Source organism: Enhydra lutris, unplaced genomic scaffold (genome assembly GCF_002288905.1).
Source record: "Enhydra lutris kenyoni isolate GAN:26980312 unplaced genomic scaffold, ASM228890v2 scaffoldscaffold8, whole genome shotgun sequence".
NCBI classification, from domain to species: Eukaryota; Metazoa; Chordata; class Mammalia; order Carnivora; family Mustelidae; genus Enhydra; species Enhydra lutris.
The window spans coordinates 9,965,814-9,986,691 of NW_019154092.1; the positions used below are offsets into that span (position 1 = coordinate 9,965,814).

The window sequence follows — 20,878 nt, forward strand, 5'->3', positions numbered from 1 at the left end:
TCGCTCTCTCTCCCTCTCTCTCTGACAAATAAATAAAATCTTAAAAAAAAAAAAAAAAGAAAGGGAGAGAGAGCATGTGAGTGAGCAAGCAGGGGCGGGGCAGAGGGAGAGGGAGAGAGAGAATCCTAAGCAGGATCCACACCCAGCATGGAGCCCAGTGTGAGGCTCGATCTTACCAACCCAAGAGGTTGAGCTGAGCTAAAATCAAGAATCAGACACCCAACCAGTTGAGCTATCCATGCACCCTGACTTTGTCAAATTTTTAAACAACTTATTATGTTTATGTAAAGTATTCAGTGAGCTCTTAAACTGTCCACTGTTTCTACCTCACAGCCTCCATGGGCAACTTCCTTGACTCCCTTATCCCTTCACAATAATCCAGGCCCCTCCCAGGCTTGGTATAAGACTAAAATAAAACCAGACAAGTAACAAAATTAGAGGTGAGTTAGCCTAATTTAAGCACTGCATTGTTAGGAATCACAAAGGCTATTCTTTATATAATACTTTTGTATTTCAGCCTAGTAAATGTTTTTAAGATGTTAGCTATTATAGTGAAAACTTATGTGACTCTGATATTGAAATTAAACCAGACATAAGTCAGAACTGTGGATATTTGCTTCTGCATGACGTATCAGACTTTAATTTCATATCTATATAGGAAATGCCAAAAATGGCAGTACAGAGACATAGTACTAGAATCAACCCTTAAGTAAATGTGATCCATTTTATTTCTTAATGCAGTTTCAAGGGAAGAATTGCTTTCTGTGAACGACAACAAAAGCGATTTAGTCAAGAGCCAGCAAATTTGTTTTGAAGCACTATAATTTGTTTACTTTGTTCTTTTTAGGAAGCTTTATTAAAAGAAAATCCACAGAAGGAACTGGCAAAAGATCAGCTTGAAGGTGTTGCAGAACAGACAGACAGTCTGCGAAGGGAGGTAAATTCTCCACGTAGAGGGCCCGCTTCTCACCCAACCCTTGAAAGCAATTGCATTGGGGCGGTCTGGAAGGTTCTATTAAATCAGGGCAGCCTCTTCCTCCCAGGGGCAGTGCTCCAGGTACTTTGTCATCAAATTGGTTTTAACCCTGCCAGTTTCTGTGCTTCACTGGGAAGAGACTCCTGCCTTAATTTCTGCTGTCACCCCTGCCGAGGGAAGAATTGGCCGTTGCAGGGCCATCAGCCTCTCATTTCCTCCTATGAACCAAGGGGTGGGCGGGTGGGTGTGTGGTCTCCGAGCAACACTCAGACCCGGGGCCTCGTGCTGCTGATTTGTGCCCTTTGAATGTCAAGTGAGCCTGTTTGGATGTCAGCAGAGAATCATTTCTGTACAGCCCAGGCCACATGAGTGGTTTTAAGCCGCCCAAAAAAGAGTCTCCTCATTTGCAGATGGGGAGGGAGGCCTATTGTCCAATTTATAATTTTTGCTTTTGAATTTCATGTGTGTGTGTTCGCACACCCACACATACGTGTGTGTGTATATACATATGTGTATGATAGTGAATGTATACTATGCATATACATATCTAGTCTCCATCTCTCAACACACACACACACACACACACACACACACACACACACACACACACTCATGCACCCTAAAGTATTAGGTTGGTTCCTGTTAATTTAGAATTAAGGATGATTTGGGAGGAGTTTAAGGGTTTAAATGTGGCTCTAAGTACCTCAGTGAGCGAACATTTGGTAGGAAATGATAAGCCGATTAAAATAATTCTCTCTATCCATTAAAGAAGATTCTCTTTGGATTTTGACTAGAAAACACTTTTAGAACCAGACTGGTTCCTTGATGCTCCTGAAAATTACAAACAGGCTTTCCTTTTGCAAATTGTAACGTTCCTAATGAAAATAACAGCAGAGCGCAGCCAAGTCTCTGCCCTTGGTCTGCCGGCCTCACACCGTGGCGTGGTTGGCCTCAGGAAGCCGCGGGAGGTTAAGGGGCGACCTGACTCCATGTTATCGGTGAGGCTCGGGAGCAGCTGGGTCTCCGGCCTGAAACCCAGTTTGCCTGACTCGGTGTTCTTTACTCCTCGATGGAATTCTCCTATTCAATACAAATTAGCAAGAGTGTACTTTCGATATTCTGTCTCCTTGGGTCCTGAAAGGAGTATAAGGTCTTCACAATAGACATTGAGGAAGGTTGTGGTTTGAGAGCCAAAAAAAAAAAAAAAGATACTGTCTTTTCTCCCACAGAGTGAGGAGTAAATTGTTTCATTAGCCCCTTAGTTTCCGCCCTGAAATACTCACTTGGCTTACACGAATCGGTGCACAGCTTTACTCCAGACTCGGGGACATAGTTTGTGGCTTAAAAGAGACAACTGGTACACCAAAGCTCGCATGTCAGTCCAAGTCAAACTAACCTGGGACCTTTATTTTCTGTCAGCTTGCCCGAGTGTTGACGAGTAGCCAAAATGTAACCAGAGAGACTGAAAGAATCCTCAGCGAGACTCAAGACCTCCTGACATTTACTGAGAAACTGCAGATAAATATCCAAGGTAGTGTGTTCAGTGTGTGGTTGGGGGTCAGTGTCTAACTTGTGCTTATTCGGTGGGAAAAGATCCGTTCCCTTTATTAAACATAGAAATAGATGTGTGTGACTTGCACTAGACGTCCCAGGGCCAAAGGCCTGGAATAGTCCATAGTTGGGGATCTTGAATTATCTGGATCATAGTCTTTCATTGGGAGTTTGTCTTTAAATTTAAAAAAAAAAAAAAAGGACGTTTTCTTTATTTTCTTTATAATGACTTATATTTAGTTCCTAAGGATCGAGTGGACATAGTGCCTCCCCATCTGTTAAGAATTTGTCAGATTAACATTTATTAAGCGGAGCACAGGGTGCAGGGTGGTGAGCCAGACTCCCACAACAGACCACAAGAGAAAATGAAATGCAGAAGTTTATGACTCGCAGGTCCAGCAGGAAGTACCCGCCATGTCGGGGGGAGGTTAAGGCAAGGTGCCGGCAGAGAGAAAGAGATGATGACCTGGGACACATGCCTTTATCGAGGTTCTTCATTGGAGTCTTTTGGGGTCCCAGGCTAAGTCTGGGTTGGTCAATCGAACCAAAACAGGGGGGTTTGGGTAAGCCCCATGGAGGTCCCACTGAAGAGGCCCACAAGCAGAAGGCCCTGGGGGGTCGGGAAGACTGTTGGTCGCAAGTGCTATTGGGGAAGTCAATAACAAAACTGACATTTGCTCGTGACCCTGCCAAGGCTATCTAGGGCACGGGTTTGCATGAGGAACTACTGTCCAGTTCAAGGTTACTGCAGGCTTCTTGGCCAAACAAAATGGATCCCACGGCAGAAACACCATGGAGCTAAACTCTCAACACCCATCCCTTTGCCCAGAATAGATGTTGACAGGATTTGGGGCTTCAGTGTGGTCCCAAAGTATACTCACAATAGTAGAGTAGTGTAGTCCTACTTAACTGGGCCGTCTCATCCAATCTGGCTGGCAGTTTTCTGGCACCAGAAACATATCCTTGCTTTTCTTGTTGGATTAGTTTAAGGATACATAAGGTGCAAATTCCAATACAAATTAGACTTTGTAGGGCCAAAGGTAAGGAAATTATTGGAAGAAATAATGTGTTTATTAAAAAGAGTAATATTGAGTACTGGTGGTTCATGCATGAGGTAAATATTTACCGAGTGCTTCTATGTGCAAACATTTGTGCCAGGTATTTCCTAATGCTGAGGTAAACATGGCAAGCACACCCCTTACAAGTTTATGGACACTGGGGCAGACCAACATTAAGTCAACCAGTAATCTCAAGCCCATGAGTATTTTGATAAGGGACAACCAGAGTACATCGGGATACATGGGCTGACCTGCCTGACCTGAGGTTCAACCTAGTTTGGATGAACAAAGCCCGCCTTGCTGAAGAAGGTTCTAAGTTTTTCCATTTTAGTGCTGTTCACTTTTGAGAGACCTGTTAAGTGATTGATGACTTGTCTCCATAGAAATGATTGAAAAAGCAGCAACTCTAAATCAGACCTTGGATGAAGATTTCCAGCTACCCAGTTCTGCTCTTCAGAATATGCAAAAGAATATTACATCTCTGCTGGAAACCATACAGAAAAGGCATTTCATGCATTTGTACCAAAATGCCATACTGGAACTCAAGTAAGTTTCTAAATACCATTCATGACACAATCAGAGGTAGGAGTTTGAATGCTGTGGAGAGGGAGATGTGTGCAAGGAGGGGAAGGAAAGAACGCTCCCACTGGGGGCAGAATGTCAGAAAGAGAGGGGCACGGTTGTCAAATAAATGAAACGATGGGTGCCAGCCACTCTGAACAGAGAAAAATACAGTCAGTGCCAATATCTATCTTTGTGCCATGGGCTTGGTTTTTCCCTGTGGCTCCAGAAGAACATTTCCATCTAACACAAACAAAAGAACCTCATGATGCTATATTTATTGAAGATCAACTATAATGCGGTAAATTCTCATGGAAGAAAATACAGTTTAGTGGCTAGTCCCTGGGCTGTAGGCTGTAACACAGACTGATGTTATGCCAGAATGATTTAGCTCAGTTGTTTAAACTCTCATGGAAAACCACCATATGCAGCGACAGATCAGAGAATTCAGGGACGTTCTCACACGGAGCTTGTATTTCCTTTTAGGCTTTTTTCTTAATATTTTCGCAGTTATTACTTGATGTAATAGAATGCAAGCTATCTTTCTTGCAGGTTGTGATAAATATCTTCAGTAGGGTTTAAACAGTTACACAATAGCTCATCATAGTTCCATTTCCTGTAGTGTTATATTTAACCAATATTAATATATTTTGCTATTTTAAATAATGTTGTGATGGCCCATCTTAGACTAAAATCTTTTCCTCTATTTTACACTATCCTCTTATTAGGAGAGGTGATAAGAAGTGAAATCATGGAATTTGCATTTTGAAGACTCCTGACTTGCATTTCCAGATTATTTTCTTAAAGGTTTAAAAATTCCTTTACACTTCCACTGGCAACATGCTGCAAAGTTGAGCTTACATCTTTCTTCATCATTGAATATGATTTTTGACATTGTCGTTGATTTGTTAGGTGAAAAAAAAACATGTCAGGTGGCCTTTGGAGAGAGAACTAGTAAAATAATCACTAGAGCAACAGTTAGGGCCCAGAACTAATCACAAAACCCACAAGGGGAGAGGAGAGGAGGGCGAGATCCCAGGAAATGAGGAAGAGGGCTGCCATCTTGGAGCACCTGCTCTGGGCTGGGGGAGGGGGCCCGTGAAGACTTCACTTCTCTCATCTTGTCACATAATCTGCTTAGCTGCTTTGTGAGGTTGGGGAGGAACTTGCTTGGGGAAACAGGCCCAGAGACTCTAAGCACCTTGCCCGATGTTAGACCTCCAGGATAATATGAAAACAGACCATAATCTAAATCCGTATCACTCTAAACCCTATGATTTTCCAACCAAACACCAAAGGAAGAACCACTTGAGACCCAGTCCAGAAAAGACAGGTGGGTAGAATGTCAGTGGCCGGGTCAGAGACCTCTGCTCCATTATAATCCTGCTCCCCCTAACCCTGACCTCTCATGTGCATCCTCCTTTTCCTGAAAGGCACGGCAGAAGTAGGCAGCAGTGTGGAAAGGGGACCATACCTTCACGCAGGTCTTACCGGGACCCACCATTCTTGAGGTGGTTACCCCAGGCTCAGTGCAGCTATGCTCCACTTCCCAACCACCCTTAGCTCCCCGCTGCCTCCAGGATTATGTGCAAATGTCATGTATCTGATTACAGCTCCATCCATCTCCAGCTTGCCCAGGATCCCTGGTGGGTCCCACTGCTTCCTCTTCCTCCCCGTGATGTTGTCTCTTCTTACTGTTCCCTCCCTTGGCCGCACATCAGAGTTTTGTTAAAGACGGAGAAGATTATTAAAGATGAAGATTCCTGGGAATCAGTTGTAGGGATGTCCTCGCCCACCATTACCCTTCCATGGTCAGTTCAATCCTTCATTCATTCTTTTGTTCATCAAATGGATGGAGTCCCCAGGTGATAGGCATTGTGCTAGGAGTTGGGAATACAAAGGAGAGCAGAGCCTTCCTGTCCACTTGGATCTCATAGTCCAATTGGGAAGAGCTCATTTTCTAAGAAGCATTTGCAAGGGAGGGGAGAAGCCACCCTCTTCCCTCTCTCCCATCCTCTTCCCTTAGCACCCCCAACCTGCCTTGCCTGCTAGGCCCTCCACCGCCCTTTCTCTGTTGTAGCCCTTCTGTTTCTATTTGGAATGAAGTAATCTACAAGATTGTTGATCTCTCTAACTTGTGAGTACAGTCATTACTAAAGCTAACTTATTTTTTTAAAATTTGTTTAGAATGTATTCTCTGGCCTACTCTTTCCTATTTTCCCTAGATAATCCCTGTGTAGTTATGCTATTTCAAATTTCATGGATAATTTTAGGAATTATGTATCTGCTTTTTTATTATAATTCTTAGAAAACTGGCCATTTACCTGAAGTATGGCATTCTTATAAGCAAGACTATTTCTCAAACCTTCCAGTAGCTTATCATGCTTGTGTTGGTGTCCCCAAGACCATGCCCACAGCCAGAATTTTCCTAAGGACCTTCAGGACTCCTGGCCAAGATTTCTAGGTCATGTATTAAGGACACACAGTGGGATACACAGAGAAGAAGACAGCAGAGCTTGGAGAATCCATGCAGCCTTCCCTGAGCACGCTCTCCCTCCTGAGGGGGTCACATCACGCTCTGACCCTGGCAACAAAAATGCAACACCGCATGTGTGATGTTTCTGCCCGGGGGAGCCCATTGAGAAGTTCAGCATCCAAGGTTTTTCTTGGGGGCTGACCCCGTATGCACCTTCTACCTAGAATATGCCAAATTCCAGACTGTGAAGGAAAGCAGGTGTTAAACCACCTTGCTTGCACAAGCGGTTGAGGCCCTGAGCCACTCTTCTCAGAGAGGGAACAGTGGGAGTGCTCACAGACAGCAGCCCAGGGCTGGCAAAGGAGAGCAGAATCTGGCCTGCTGTTACCCTGTGCACACTGTGCCCCTGATGGCACATTTTACCTTGTCACCCGTAGCTCTGCTCCCCATCTGTTTTCCATGCTGGTCCCCAGAGCTATCCAAAGCTGCTTCATTAAAGAAGTGTGTCCTGGGGCACCTGGGGGACTCAGTTAAGCATCTGCCTTTGGCTCCAGTCATGATTGCAGGGTCCTGGGATCGAGCCCTGTGTGGGGGCTCCTGCCCAGCAGGGAGTCTGCTTCTCCCTCTGCTCCTCCTCCCCCCAACTTGTGTGCGCGTGCACTCTTTCTGTCTCTCAAATAAGAATCTTTAAGAAATGTGTCCTGTGACTGCATAAGTTTGGGAAAGGCAGTGTCCACTCAGGAGAGGCAAGGTCTTCAAGGCAAGTCTTCTCAAAGCTTTTAGTACGCTGACATGTGTGGTGAGTCTCTGAGGGGAGCTGAGAGAGCATGGCCTAACTTCACCACAGAGCTCTTTCTCCTAGAACCTGCTTCCAACTCACGGGACTTGAGGGCCGTGGAGGAATGTAATTTGAGAAACACTGGTTTAATTTTATTCATTGGACAAATTTTGTAGGAAGAAATGAAGAGCGCTGCTGAGGTTTTTTGTTTTTAATCTTCGTCAAGTCGTTGATGACTCTACCATTGCCCATGATCACAGTTTAGATGGTAAATCCATTCATCGAAATGTCTTAGATTCTTTGTTTAATGGTATGAAGGGATCCATGGTCAGGCATCAGAAATATATTGGTTTACTTATGTTTCCCATGTACTTTTAGCTCTTGTTGCCTGTATCCTAATTATCATGAGAAATCATGGGAAATTGTAAGAGTGTTCGAAGTTCCGGTGATGTTCCAATGATGTCAGAGTTTAAGTATGTACCTTTGGAAAATGTTTTCTGTTGTGTCTTAGGACAGCAATAGGTTGTCTGTGGAAGCTGAGAGTGATTTACAAGGTATTTTCCATGAAATTTTTCTGAGTTCTCCCAACAAATTGAAGCAGGAAGTTAATTGGATATATTCAATCCCTGCGAAGGTTTATAGTGTGAAAATTGTATTATTCTGTGTAACTTTAAATTCAAAACTGATTTAAACAAGCAGTTTGATAGCATATATACAAAAGAATAGGAAAACATGTCTTTTGATTTCCTAAAGCTTGCTCTTTCCAGTGGTACAAGTTAGATCTTTCTGGCATTTGGATTTTCAGTTTTTATAATTTCTGTTTTTTAACTAGCTGCAGGAAAACCTTTATGACTTCTAGATAGATTTATAACTTCATAACAAATGAAACAAATCACTGGATAGCCTCTTTTCAATTTCTTGCTGTACTAAAAAGCAAGATGGCCTCTGTCCCCACCCACAGACCGTGGCCCAGTTTTCCTGGATGGAACAGGAGAGAAGATTTCTTTGAATTCCTCTACTAAAATATGTTAGGAAGTTCGTGACTAAAGATCGCCCGTTAAGGATAAAGTGCAAATACACCATGCCTATAACTGTCATAGGAAAATTACTTCCTCTTTTAGAGGTGACGATGTACCCCTTTTGACAGCAAGAAGACACAAGGGATAGAAATGCAGAGTCTTCCGCTGTCCATTCATGAGAGGAGTGTCATTGTTCATTTACTTCCTACCTACACCGTCTATATCTAACAGGGCTGCTGAAGATGTGTTATCACGAATTCAGAAGAATTACCAGAGGCCGCAGAAAGAGCTGGAGGTCTTCAAAGCAGCAGCGAGCAGCCTCCTTTCAAAACACACCAGTGAGCTGCAGACAGCAGGAGACCTGACAAGGGAGGCAGAGGCGAGGACCCGGGAAAGCAACCGCCTGTTGCGCATTGTCCGTGCCAACCTGCACGAATTCCACGTGAGTCTCCAGAAGGACGGGCTCTTTCCTTCTCTCTCAGGGCTGGGAGCCCAACTCTCCTATGTCGTTAATTCCATTTTTAGCTTCTTTAGAAACGAGCCCCACCTACTAACTCCCGCACTCAGTGTCAAGCACTAACGTTCAGGCGCTGGCTCGCTTTTTGAAGCATCCTCAAAGGTGAGTACTTTTTTTTTTTTTTTTGGCCCCAGGAAAAGAAGCGGCTTGTTGAAGAAGAACAGAACTTGACCTCGACGCTAATTGCCAGAGGGAGAAGATTGCTAGAGGCTGTCACCGCCCGTGCTGAGGCGGCTCAGAAGGCGCTCGCAGTAAGTCTGGCTCCGAACCTCTTCCTGCACCTTGTTCCCACGCACACGGGTACACCGGTCCACAGAGGCACCTGTGCTCACAATTGAATTTCTCCACATAGCAGTTAGAACATCACCGGGATGAGCTGCTTCTGTGGACTGCCAAAATCAGGCACCACGTGGATGATCTGGTCATGCAGATGTCCAAAAGAAAAGCACTTGACCTCGTCTACAGAGCAGAGGACCATGCAGCTGAGCTCCAGAGACGAGCACGTGCTCTGGACAGGTGAGAGCAGACTTTGCAAGAGTCCCAGGGTGGGTGATCCTGCAGAGCAAGGAGAGTAAGAATGGCTACTTTGCTCACAGTATTGAGTCACTCTTTTTTTTTGTCTGCAACCGACAGCTCCTATTTTATGCACGTGGCGAGGAGGATTTCCTCCCCTGTCTGATAAAGTAGTCATCCTTCTGCATACGATGGGAAAATGCACAGTGAACTGGTTAGGAATCAAACAAATATTATGTCATGATATCATCAAGCCATGAAGGCCTTGTTAAGTAATGACTCAGTGCTCATGGCATTGTTAGGTTGGACAGAATGAAGACATTGATTTTTTTTTTTTTTTTTTTTTTTTTTACAAATCTTGTCCTTCTGGAGCTTATTATTTGGCTGGCTTTATGCATGGTTGGAAGTTGTGGTTGCCCACACTGGAAGACACCATCCCCTTTATTTTCTACTACCTGAAGGCCTATTGTTGTCTTGCAGTTATCTTAACATATGTTTTTAGCATCTGTTAAATATGTACTCAACTTGTGACAAAGCACTTCTAAATGAGAAGCATGACTTGAGGACAGTGGTTCTCAAACTTGTCTTCACTTTGGAATCACCTGGAGGAATTTCAAAAATACCGATGCTTTTGTCCCCTTGTCCTCCTCCGACTCAAAGATCGTGACCTGAGCTTTGTCTTTGAGCTTTTTTTTTTTTTTCATGTGTGCCATGATTTTAAGAGCTTCAAGAAATGTGCCCATTTCACAGATGAGGCGTAAGCGGCTTGCCTAGGGGCACCCAGGTGGAGGTGGAGGTCCCCAGGTGGAGCCCTGCTCTCAGTCCCTGACTGTGATGGTCACATGTGCCCTCTGTTGAGTCCTTGGATGAACACGCTCCCTTCCCCAAGATGGCGTCCGGTGACCTCTTTTTAAAGATTCCCATGTTATCTAATGTACAGCAAATGAAGGAACTAGCATTTCGTTCTTATCAGACATTTACACAATATTGTGAGTTAATTGGTTAATTTATTTCTTTTAAGTTTGTTACAATTATAGGTAGAAAAAGTCTGGACTCACTGGGAATGTGTGTGCTGCTGTACATTGGGTGTGTTTTGTGGGAGGGGGGAAAATAAATACCTTTCCAATTTGAGGGATGCTGCCATAGAAGATTAGCTCACACAAGGAAAGCAATTAAAAATGATATAAGATAGAATGTTGCATAAATTATGTGTTGCAAGAAGCATTACCTCCTACACATGCCATAGGAATCCATAATAGAAAATGGAATTAGATACTCCGCTCCTATCTTTTCATCAGCTTTCATTATTTCCCAAAAGAGAAAAAATATTCTGCCTACATACATAGCTAGGACAAAACCTATATTGCCTAGTACAGTTAGTAAGAGCAATGTGGTGTGCTACACGAAGTTAAGTAACATCATTATCTTTTATTTATAAATCACCAGATTGTGCCAATCAAGCAGTAACTGCTGGCGTCTGGTTTGGGAACCCCTCAACTTGATAACCTTGGGGAGAAAATGAAGTGAGTTATTCAGCAGGCAAAGATGTGTCAATTGTCAGATTTCATTTTCAAGATAGAGTGAGCTGGATGAAATTGCGCCATTACCAGTTGGCAAGTTCACAAGTGATTTGCCCACTTGTAAGAGTGAAGTTCAGATGATTGAAATATTATCTGATCCTCCTCCAAATCCTCTTGTGAATTTCATCCAATTGGTATCTATCTTTTGAGGAACAAGATTCAGCATCCTTATATGTGCTTAGGGAATCTTTTCGGAAATTAGCGTGTGTGCAGCAGGAGAGATGACAGCCAAGGCAGACACACAGTTGTCGCCCAGACAGATGCGGGGGACTGCACAGAAATGAAGGAATGTTGAGGGCAGCTGGTGGAAACTTGTGGACGGTTAGAACCATGGGAAACAAGCAATAGTCCATTCTGCTGGTGTTAATTAAACAGTGCTTCTGAGGGTTCCCATGACGACGTAGCTACTTTTGAAGATTTCCTTTGGAATTAGAGGGGAGTCCGTGTATTGTTACTCCTTGAACTTTTCTAAGGGTAAGAAACCTGGAAGTTTTCAGGAATAGTGGGCAAGTTCCCTTTAGTTTGTGCTAACGTCTATAAATATGCTGCTTACACAGTGGTCTTGGCAACGTGAGACACGTGTCCCTGAATGCCACCAGCGCAACGCACATTCATTCCAACATTAGGAGCCTGATTGAAGAATCAGAGAAAGTGGCAAAAGATGCTCTTGAGATGGTGACTACAACGAGCCTGGTGAGAGCTGCCCCGGGGGCTACAGTGTGTGACTTCCTTTTCTAGACACTGTGGAAGATTGTTCCAGAGGGTGCTGAGCAAAGACTCAGTGGCTTAAATTCATGCTTGTCACCATTCTTGTCTGGTGAGAGCTGTTTGGCTCTGTCATCATGTGATACAAGTTTTAATTTCTTAGGGTCATACTTTTTTTTTTTTTTTAAAGACTTTATTTATTAGCACGAGCTGGGTGAGGGGCAGAGGGAGAGGGGAGAGCCCTGATGCAGGGCTTGACCTGGGATCATGACCTGAGCTGAAGTCAGCTGCTGAACCGACTCAGCCACCCCAACACCCCTTAAGGTCGTAAATACTTCTTTACGAAGACTAGGGCATGGTGATCTGGAAATGAGGAAAATCTTACAATTTCTTATAACGAAAGGATAATACTTCTTGATATCTACTTGAGACATCTTCTCTCTGGAGAAATCTTCACTTAATGGCTGGGTTTTGTCTTTATATATTTAAAAATGATTTGTGTTCTTCTCTCCTCAGCCATGAATTAGGACAATTTAAATTGTTCCTACCCATTATCTCGTGGACTCCCATGTTTGGAACTAGACCAGAGGCTATTCTGAAAGAGTTGCTCTCCCCATCTCCAGTGGGAGTCCACCTGCCCCTCCCCCTTCCCCCACAGTGGCCCCCCTCCCCACACTATTGCCATGTTTAAGGTGTCCTGTTTTCCAGTTCCCAGAATCCCTTGTTTCTAAGGGGAAAGCGGCTCTCCAGGTCAGCTCCAGATTTCTAAAAGAAGGCAAAAGCCTGAGCAGAAAGCATCAAGGTAAGTTTCTAGCTCAAACTATATTGATATGCAGAGTGAGTAAGCCTCTGAGCATATCACTGGAACGTTCTCCTTTCCTGGAGGAATTTGAACATGAACTCTTCTTTGTCACAATGACATTCCAAGTTCCTGTCATAGAAACATCACATAATTTAAATTTAAATTTTATATTTTATAACTACCAATGCAGTGAGATCTTCCTGAAGGGTTCAGTAAACAGTGATTTCACACATATATGGGCTGTCCAGTGAACACAACACAAAATGGCAGTAGGAATCTGTGGTGTGAGAAAAACATATACCTTTCACTGTAAAATATTCTAACAAAAAATATCAGGTCCTTATAGGAGTAGACAGTGGACTAAAACAAAACTCACACCCCTCTAAGAACACTTCCATGCCCAGTAAGGGATCCTCCCATAACTGTCTGAGCCAAGGGCCCGGGTGTGGGCATAGGTTTTATTTTTCTGTGAGTGACATAATTTAAATTTTATGTCGTCATCTCATGGAATGGAAAGTCCCTCACACTTGACCGTAAAGAAGATGAAACACAAACTCTAGCATCTGTATTCACGGGCTGGGGCTTCAGCTTACATGGCAAAAAGGTATATCAGAGGCCACCAACCAGTGAACTTTCTGGCAATTAAAACCTTAGGCAGAACCATCGTGTTCATCAGGTATTTTATCCATAATTCATTTTCTAACCATGTGTCCAGCATTGAGATGTGATTGTGTGTTATACAGAAATATTCAAAGTAAAAGCTTTGATCCAACAGCTTTGATCAGACGTGAAGACCTGTCCTGTGGTGAGAGGGTGCAGGGAGAGGAGGGGCCCCAGCCGGGGAAGCAGGGGTACCAGGCGAAGATACCTGGGCAGGACAACCTTGGGGGTTTTATAACGCAGAGAAGAGAGGTGGACAAGATGAAGTTGTGAACAGGAAGTTAGCGAATGATTAAGACTGAGGGATTTAAACACAAGTTTCCGCCTGAGCTCTAATTAAATTGGACATGCAATTTGAGAAGAAATACTTGAGAGAAGGGTAACAAGTGAAATAGAAAAAATGATCAAGGAAGTCCAAAACACTCGTACTTTCTATAATGAGTGGTGCTAAGTCTTGCTGGAAAAATTTCAATATTGGAGGGGTGGGTGTCTGTGGAAAGCTGTTGATTCTGTAGATGGGTCAAAGTGATGAAGGTAACCCTTGCCTAAGCAACTTTTGAGTAGGCTACCCTAAGAAAACACTTTTCCCCCCTTTAAATAGGTATCGCGTTGGAACTGAGTGAATTGAAAAATACAGCAAACAGAGTTCAAGAGAATGCTGATACAATTACTAAGAGGACCAATGAATCACTCTTAACACTCAGAGCAATTCCTGAAGGTAAGTGGAAAGGGGAATCTTGATTTAATTAATGTTTGCTCCTTGTAAAGCCATTACACAGCAGAAGGGAGTCCTACTGCCAGTCTGATTAACAGCCTTGCTCCAAATTGAGACCCAGATAAGAGTTTTTACTAGCAAAGGAGTATGATTTGGAAGTGCAGATAACTATTTTTTAAATAGCTCCAGAACACCTGCATTGCAATGCTAAAATCATACTCTGAAAAGCAAAAAACCTTGGGAGACTTGATCACTCCCCCCGATGAATTGCTTTCTTTTAAAATGACTCGACACATCCCTTCAATGAAAGGGTCATTTGAAGAAGTCAGCAAGAAGCTGAATGTTCCCACTTTAAGGGATAATGCTAGATGCATTATAAATGGGGGCAATGAACTCTTGCTTGATGATCTTCCTTCATGAGGCAATAAAGCATTCTAAAATAAGCTCAGAAATCACTTTAATATTGATGGGTTGGAAATGCACTATTCATTACCGTCTGAAATAGGAAAACTGTTTAAAAGTATAATACAAATGAGTCCAGCTGCAATGCAGTCCCTCAACCTTCCCTTCTTTTCATAGTAAGCCTTATAAGACGCCCTAACAACTCCAGAGTTCTCTCTGTGGGTTCAGGGTAAACATGGAAAGTACTGTCGGGGGGTCTGGGCTTGGGGCACTTTGCACTGACTTCTAACCTTAAATCATGGGAACACATTCTAACGAAGTTTCGTTTCATTTCATTTCATTTTCTTCTCTTTTCTTTCCTTTTTCTTTTCCTTTTTCCTTTCTTTGTTTCTTCCTCCCTCCATCCCTCTCTCTTTCTTTCTTTTAGGACACGTGATGTGTGTTGGTTAAATACTTAAAAGTACCTTTTCAGGGGCACCTTGGTGACACAGTTGGTTAAGCATCCAACTCTTGATTTTGGCTCAGGTCATGATCTCAGGGTTGTGAGATCGAGCCCCGTATCAGGCTCTGTACTAAGCACGGAGCCTGCTTAAGATTCTCTGTACCCCTGCCCCCACCCCCCGCTAACCTCCCCTTTTTAAAAAAACCTTTTTTATTTGGAAGTAATTTCAAACTTGCAGAAAAATTGCTGCAAGAGTAAAAAGGAACCTGTAGACTCTTTATCCAGCTCCTTCTAGTGTTGGTTTTTGTCCTGTTTGAGACTGGATACATTAAACGTGAATACTAGTGCCTTTAAAAAAAATCATTACCCAGATTTTCTAAAACAACTGAATTCCACTTTATCCATTGTGACTGGTTAGTCTTTATTCTGCTGTTCCGTCTAGTAGCCAGCTACTGGAGGCTACTAGTAGCCTCCAGCTACTGGAGGAAGTGGGCAAATGCCACTTCCTCTAGCCTAGGACATGCCCGTCTTACCTACAAATTTAAATTCCCCAGCCTTCTTATCTACACATGGACTGATTTCAAGAAGGTATCTCATGACTAGGAGAAGGATGACCAAATAAAGAAGTTTAGCTTGTTAACATCTAAGATGCCGAGAACACAACAATTGGTAGATGATCTCACTGTGTATTGAAAGGTCAATAGAGAACATTGTTACCAAAACTATTTCATTTGTCCCTAAGAGGGTGTGGTAAGGCATAGGGCATTCAGTCTTAGTACTGCCATTAAAGAATGAGAAGCCCTATTTTCCATTCAGCAGCCTGTAAGAAATACTATACATGTTTCCATGAGAGGTCACATTTATGGTGGTTTGTGGTTTTCCCCGTATGCGATCAGAGGAGTGCATGCTTGCATTTAAATTTGTCAGGTATCCGAGGCAAGGGAACCAAAGTCAAAGAGCTGGCCTCATCTGCAAATCAGAGCACAGCAAGCACCCTAAAGGACGTCGTGGGATTGAGCCAGAAGCTGCTGAACACATCCACCGACCTGTCCAGGGTTGACGCCACCTTACGAGAAACCAACAGACTTCTACAGGACTCCTCAATGACCAGTACGTCCCAGTCTCCCTTCCCAGCGGGGAAGCCTATGTTGTGAGATTTCCAATTGGCCTGGTGTACCGTGGGGTCTTTGTGACAGACAGCATCCCTAAGGAATAAAAACGCACTGATGTCTAGATTTGCATTTATAAGGTGAGAGAAGAGCCTTGGGGAGGGCCTGCTGCTGATGCATTTTTCACGTACAGTCGACCCTTGAACAACATAGGTTTCAACCGCACAGGCCCACTGTACAGATTTTTTTTTTCAATGAATACAGAAAATGTAGTTTCTTTGAGTTTCTTAATAACATTTTCTTTACTCTAGCTTACTTCATTGTGAGAATACAGTGTATGACACATGTAACCTACAAACCGTGTTAACTGACCATTTACATGGTTGGTGAGGCTTCCAGCCAACAGTAGGCTATTCCTAGTGAAGTGCTGGGGGAGTCAGAAGTTACACGCAGCTTTGCAACTGCATGGGGTTGAGAGCCCCCCACCCCACCCCTGAGTCACCCGAGGGTCAACTGTGTTTACCAAAATTTCAAGGATCTGATCATTAGGATGTTCTATTTTATTCAGTGCATTGGGAATAATAAATTCACCTCCCTCGTTTCCTCCCTGCCGCCATCTTTCTCACCACCCGCTACTGGGTAGCTCTGCTAGCTGGAAGAAGAGTGAAAGAAGCTGAGACACAAGCCAGCCTTTTATTTGATCGGTTGAAGCCTTTGAAGATATTAGAAGAGAACCTGAGCAGAAACCTATCAGAAATCAAACTGCTCATCAGCCAGGCCCGGAAGCAAGCAGCTTCTGTGAGTGTGGGTTCCTGGGGCTCTCAGGAGCTCGGGCCTCCTGCAGCGGGGGCTCTCGGTAACCTCCCGTCTCAGGGGACTCCTGTAGAGGGGACTGTCACACTGACTTCTACCGATTCTGCTCTTACCACCCACATTTCTCCCAGCCTTGTCTACAGTACATTTAAGACTTTGTGTTAGGTATATTTACACACACACATATATATATATTTAGGTATATAAATATATATCTGCATATATGTGAGATAGATATAGATAGATAGATAGATATGGCGACTTATGACTTTTATTTATGGTGCTTATGCTTGGTCTCAAATATACCATCTCTCCTGCCCTGGATAGTATATTTAAGTGGACTTAAGTAGTCTCATTTTCTTTGTTTTTTCTTCATTCAACCTGGTTCCAAATGATAGTGAAGAGATCTCACGTCTTTGTGGAGATTTATAACCGTAGCCTCGACTCGTTGGTCCACAGCTGTTCCCAGCTGCTGTAGAGCTCATGGTCTAAGTGTTTGCTCTAAGCTGCCTTGGCCGAGTCTGGCTCCGTGGCCATTGTTTCACGAACGCGGCAATGCAAGTGTTCCTCAGAGTGTGGCCGTACCCTGAGCCTCATCGCCTAGGAGTCCGGCCGCACAGCGTCCACACACAGGTGCTCACAAATCCAGGGCACTGAGTGCATCGAACACTTGAGAACTGGAAAGAAAGTGCGTTACGGCCATCCGTAGCTCCAGGCCTTGGCCATGCTCTAAATGGGAGGCATTTCAGGGAAATTTCTTCAAGAGACTAAGCCGTTGACACGCTACTGGGGATTTATAGAGGACGGATGTGACCTCTGGTCTCACGTTCATCCGCCTGAACCCTGCTAGCTAAGAAAAAGCAGTTCTGGAGTCTTCCACTCCCCCCTCCCTCGAGTGACCTCAATATTGGAAAATGGCCGTAGGTTGACATGAGCTCTGGTTTCTGTTTGTTTCAGTGAAAGTCACCAACGAAACGTAAGCCCGATGGACGCTTCTGAATGCTCTGATTAGTACAAACGTATAATCTTTAAAGCTAATATAGGAAATATATGCAGATACTTAGAGAAACGTGTAGTAAGTGCAGGGGTTGCTCTATAAATATTTGCTGGATATATAAATAGATTATTCCTTCACGTATTTGACAGATGATCATCAAACGTCCTCCCTGTGTCAGGGGTAAAGATTCCAGGGTGATCTGGATAAGCTCCTTGTCTCAAGGAATTAAGTCTCACATGAGCGAGCCCATTTCCTATGTAAAATAATCTTAAAACTTCAAGACTGACTTTTCCATATTTAAGTCATTCACCAAATAAAATAATTTTCCTCACCACCTGATCTCTCACATTATGAAACACAAAGCCTTATGCATCCTCAGGAGAGGAAACTTGCGGACCAGTAAAAATTGGTTCTGGAACAGCACATTTGATCTCCTGGCCTGCGGCCATGTTTGTCACTGAGTGATTAGGACACTTCCTCTTCCCTTTCACAGATCAAAGTCGCCGTGTCTGCAGACCGAGATTGCATCCGGGCCTACCAGCCTCCAATTTCTTCTACCAACTATAACACCTTAACGCTCAATGTTAAGACAAGTGAACCCGATAACCTTCTCTTCTACCTGGGGAGCAGCACCAGTGTGAGTATGGACTGTAGACAGCCCCAATGAATCTCTTCCAAGCGTATGTAGTTTCTGAATTGGCGGCGGGGCAGGGGCGGTGGGGGGGGGGGGCGCGGTTGGTGAAAGAAAAAACAAAACAAAAAACAAAAAAACAGGGCCTTGGTGAAATCGTGAATCCTTCTAAGGGAACTAAACTTTTGCTAAACTAGTGGCATTAGATTAAAAACACACACAGTCCCAAGCTGCATGCCTGTGAGGAGGGCCCCGCGATGTTGAGGAGAGTGTCTTCCCTAGCTGCAGGGTGGCATTTCTTAATGGCTTCTGCAGCCTCTTCAGCCCCCGAGCGCAGCCTTGGGGGTGGAAACTGGATCTCGGAGGTTGTCATCAGGAGTGGGGGTGTGCACCCTAAAGGGCGTATCAGAACCGTCCAGCTTCACCCAGACTCCTCCACCCAACGAGATTTCGGTGGTTCCCAGAGGGGCAAGTCCCCTGTGGAAGACCGACTTGATACCTTTGGCTGCCAGTGGGAATGGGTCAGAACCCTTGTGGATCTGAGAGCAGAAAATATTAATGAGCACAAGTTCTGAAATATCTTCCTGGGAGCGGAGGTGCAGAACAGATGCAAGTCTGCGTTGCGGGGTGTCATGACTCCTGTCTTACTACGTATTTCATGTTCACTCACTGCCTTCTCAGACTGGGCAGACCAGTCCAGTGCCTTTCCTCCTGTTCCCTGTAAGTTACTGGTGACCCGCAGTGAGTGTTTCTGAGGAACTTTCTGGAAGGGACTGTGCAGGGCTAGGCAGGGCAAGGTTGGGAGGGGCACTATTATTCTAACAATGGCGTAACCATCTCCAAGACTCTGAGTCATGCTCCAGCTCCAGGGAGGGGAACATCTAAAGACAAAAGGTGGGTTTTTTGGGTTTTTTTGTTGTTTTTAAGAATAGAGGAAATGCTCTAGGAGCTCATTCTTTAACATGTTTTGGTAGTCATGCAAACAGTCGGCATGTAAACTCATCCCAGCTCATGCCTGCACCCCAGTCTGATTTCTTGGCAGTGGAGATGCGGCGAGGGAAGGTGGCCTTTCTCTGGGATCTGGGCTCCGGGTCCACGCGTTTGGAATTTCCAGACTTCCCAATTGACGACAACAAATGGCACAGTATCTATGTAACCAGGTAGTAGAGAAAGTTCTCTCCAAGTGTCTCTTTTTTTGAAACTATATAAGTTCATAACATGTTTGTCACATCATATCATAGTCTTTGAAACTTGGGGGAAGTTAGATTATAGTTAAAGGATAGTTGGTTTAGATTAACTATAGAAATAAGGGCTTCCCCCCCCCCTTATTATAAAAGAAATAAACTTTGTTACCAAAATCAACGATCAAAAGAAGAAAAATGTTAGACGTTCATTACCTTTAGGATGTTAGGTCTAAAGCTGGCCGACCAGTAAACTGAGTTCTCCTCCGCAGAGAGGAGTGAGAGGCAACATGGTAGAAATCCCACATGGGGGGGGGTGTGGTGTGTACGTAGAAGAGGAAAGAAGGCAGGGATCCAAGTGGGAAGTGTGGTCTCTTAAAATGCACACACACAAAGCAAAATTCTTCCTTGCAAAGCCTCCCTTAAGGTGTATCTTTTTACTTTTCCGTAATCTTATGGTTTGTTGTTGCCGGGAATTCTTGTCTTCTGCTTTGTTATTTGTGGAAAAGGAGTAATACTGAAGGCAGTAGCCTGTTTCAAATAGTTAACTGATCATCTGTAACTGGTTTAAGCAAGGAGGTAGCACAATGCCATTTATGATTTAGAAGACCTTCTCCACAAGTTTTTGCGAGTAAACTGGGGACAGGGTGGACAAGACTGGAAGACGGAGACCAGTGGGGGGACCCGCTGCAGGGAATGTGGGGAGAAAAGCCTGGAGGCTGCCTAGAAACAGATGTGTACTTAAGCGGACAGTCGTGGGATTCTGAAAGTGTTTTTTCTGTAATTCTTTGTGACCCATAGATTTGGAAACATCGGTTCATTGAGTGTAAAAGAAATGAGCGCAGCTCAGAAACCACCAACAAAAACAAGTAAATCCCCTGGAACCGCCAATGTTCTCGATATAAACAACTCAACGCTCATGTTTGTTGGAGGGCTTGGAGGACAGATCAAGGTAACGTTCAAGACATTCATCTGAACAGGACTGATGGGCTGCTTTTCCCTAAAACTAGTGTGCTTAAACTATTGAACAGATCCAAGGCAGATGAATATTTCTCATTTCTGTGATTTTGCATAATGACAGCACATTTTCAGAGTTGGGCTGGTTTTATAAAGCAGAGGGTCCTGCCGAATAAAGAGCATAAATGGAAAAGAAGCCAATGGTCCATTTTGCGATTTGAGTTTCTTTCCCAGGACTGAAACAGGAAATTCAGCATTCCGTATTCATTTCTGTAATTTCTTTTATTGCTCTTCTAACCCTAGTGGTAGAATAAGGCTAATTAGTGTTTAACATCAGAGCCAGTGGTATATATTTTATTATACCCGCTATCCCCTTACTGGATGAAGTTGAGTCACTTGGATTTGGTTCTGTGTTCTGAGAGTAAGGGGGTCAGT

General features: G+C 43.9%; 1 protein-coding gene across 1 annotated transcript in view; it reads left to right on the forward strand.

The window, feature by feature from the left end:
* LOC111142456 (laminin subunit alpha 1) overlaps positions 1 to 20,878 on the forward strand; it is a 126,471-nt gene that overhangs the window by 79,105 nt on the left and 26,488 nt on the right. Inside the window, exons 33-46 of the mRNA XM_022495618.1 lie at positions 848 to 937; positions 2,396 to 2,507; positions 3,969 to 4,131; positions 8,651 to 8,861; positions 9,071 to 9,187; positions 9,289 to 9,452; positions 11,587 to 11,722; positions 12,443 to 12,536; positions 13,798 to 13,914; positions 15,683 to 15,865; positions 16,508 to 16,662; positions 18,168 to 18,311; positions 19,332 to 19,465; positions 20,288 to 20,438. Coding sequence (XP_022351326.1) covers positions 848 to 937; positions 2,396 to 2,507; positions 3,969 to 4,131; positions 8,651 to 8,861; positions 9,071 to 9,187; positions 9,289 to 9,452; positions 11,587 to 11,722; positions 12,443 to 12,536; positions 13,798 to 13,914; positions 15,683 to 15,865; positions 16,508 to 16,662; positions 18,168 to 18,311; positions 19,332 to 19,465; positions 20,288 to 20,438 — 1,971 coding nt within the window. The remainder of the gene's footprint in view (positions 1 to 847; positions 938 to 2,395; positions 2,508 to 3,968; positions 4,132 to 8,650; positions 8,862 to 9,070; positions 9,188 to 9,288; positions 9,453 to 11,586; positions 11,723 to 12,442; positions 12,537 to 13,797; positions 13,915 to 15,682; positions 15,866 to 16,507; positions 16,663 to 18,167; positions 18,312 to 19,331; positions 19,466 to 20,287; positions 20,439 to 20,878) is intronic.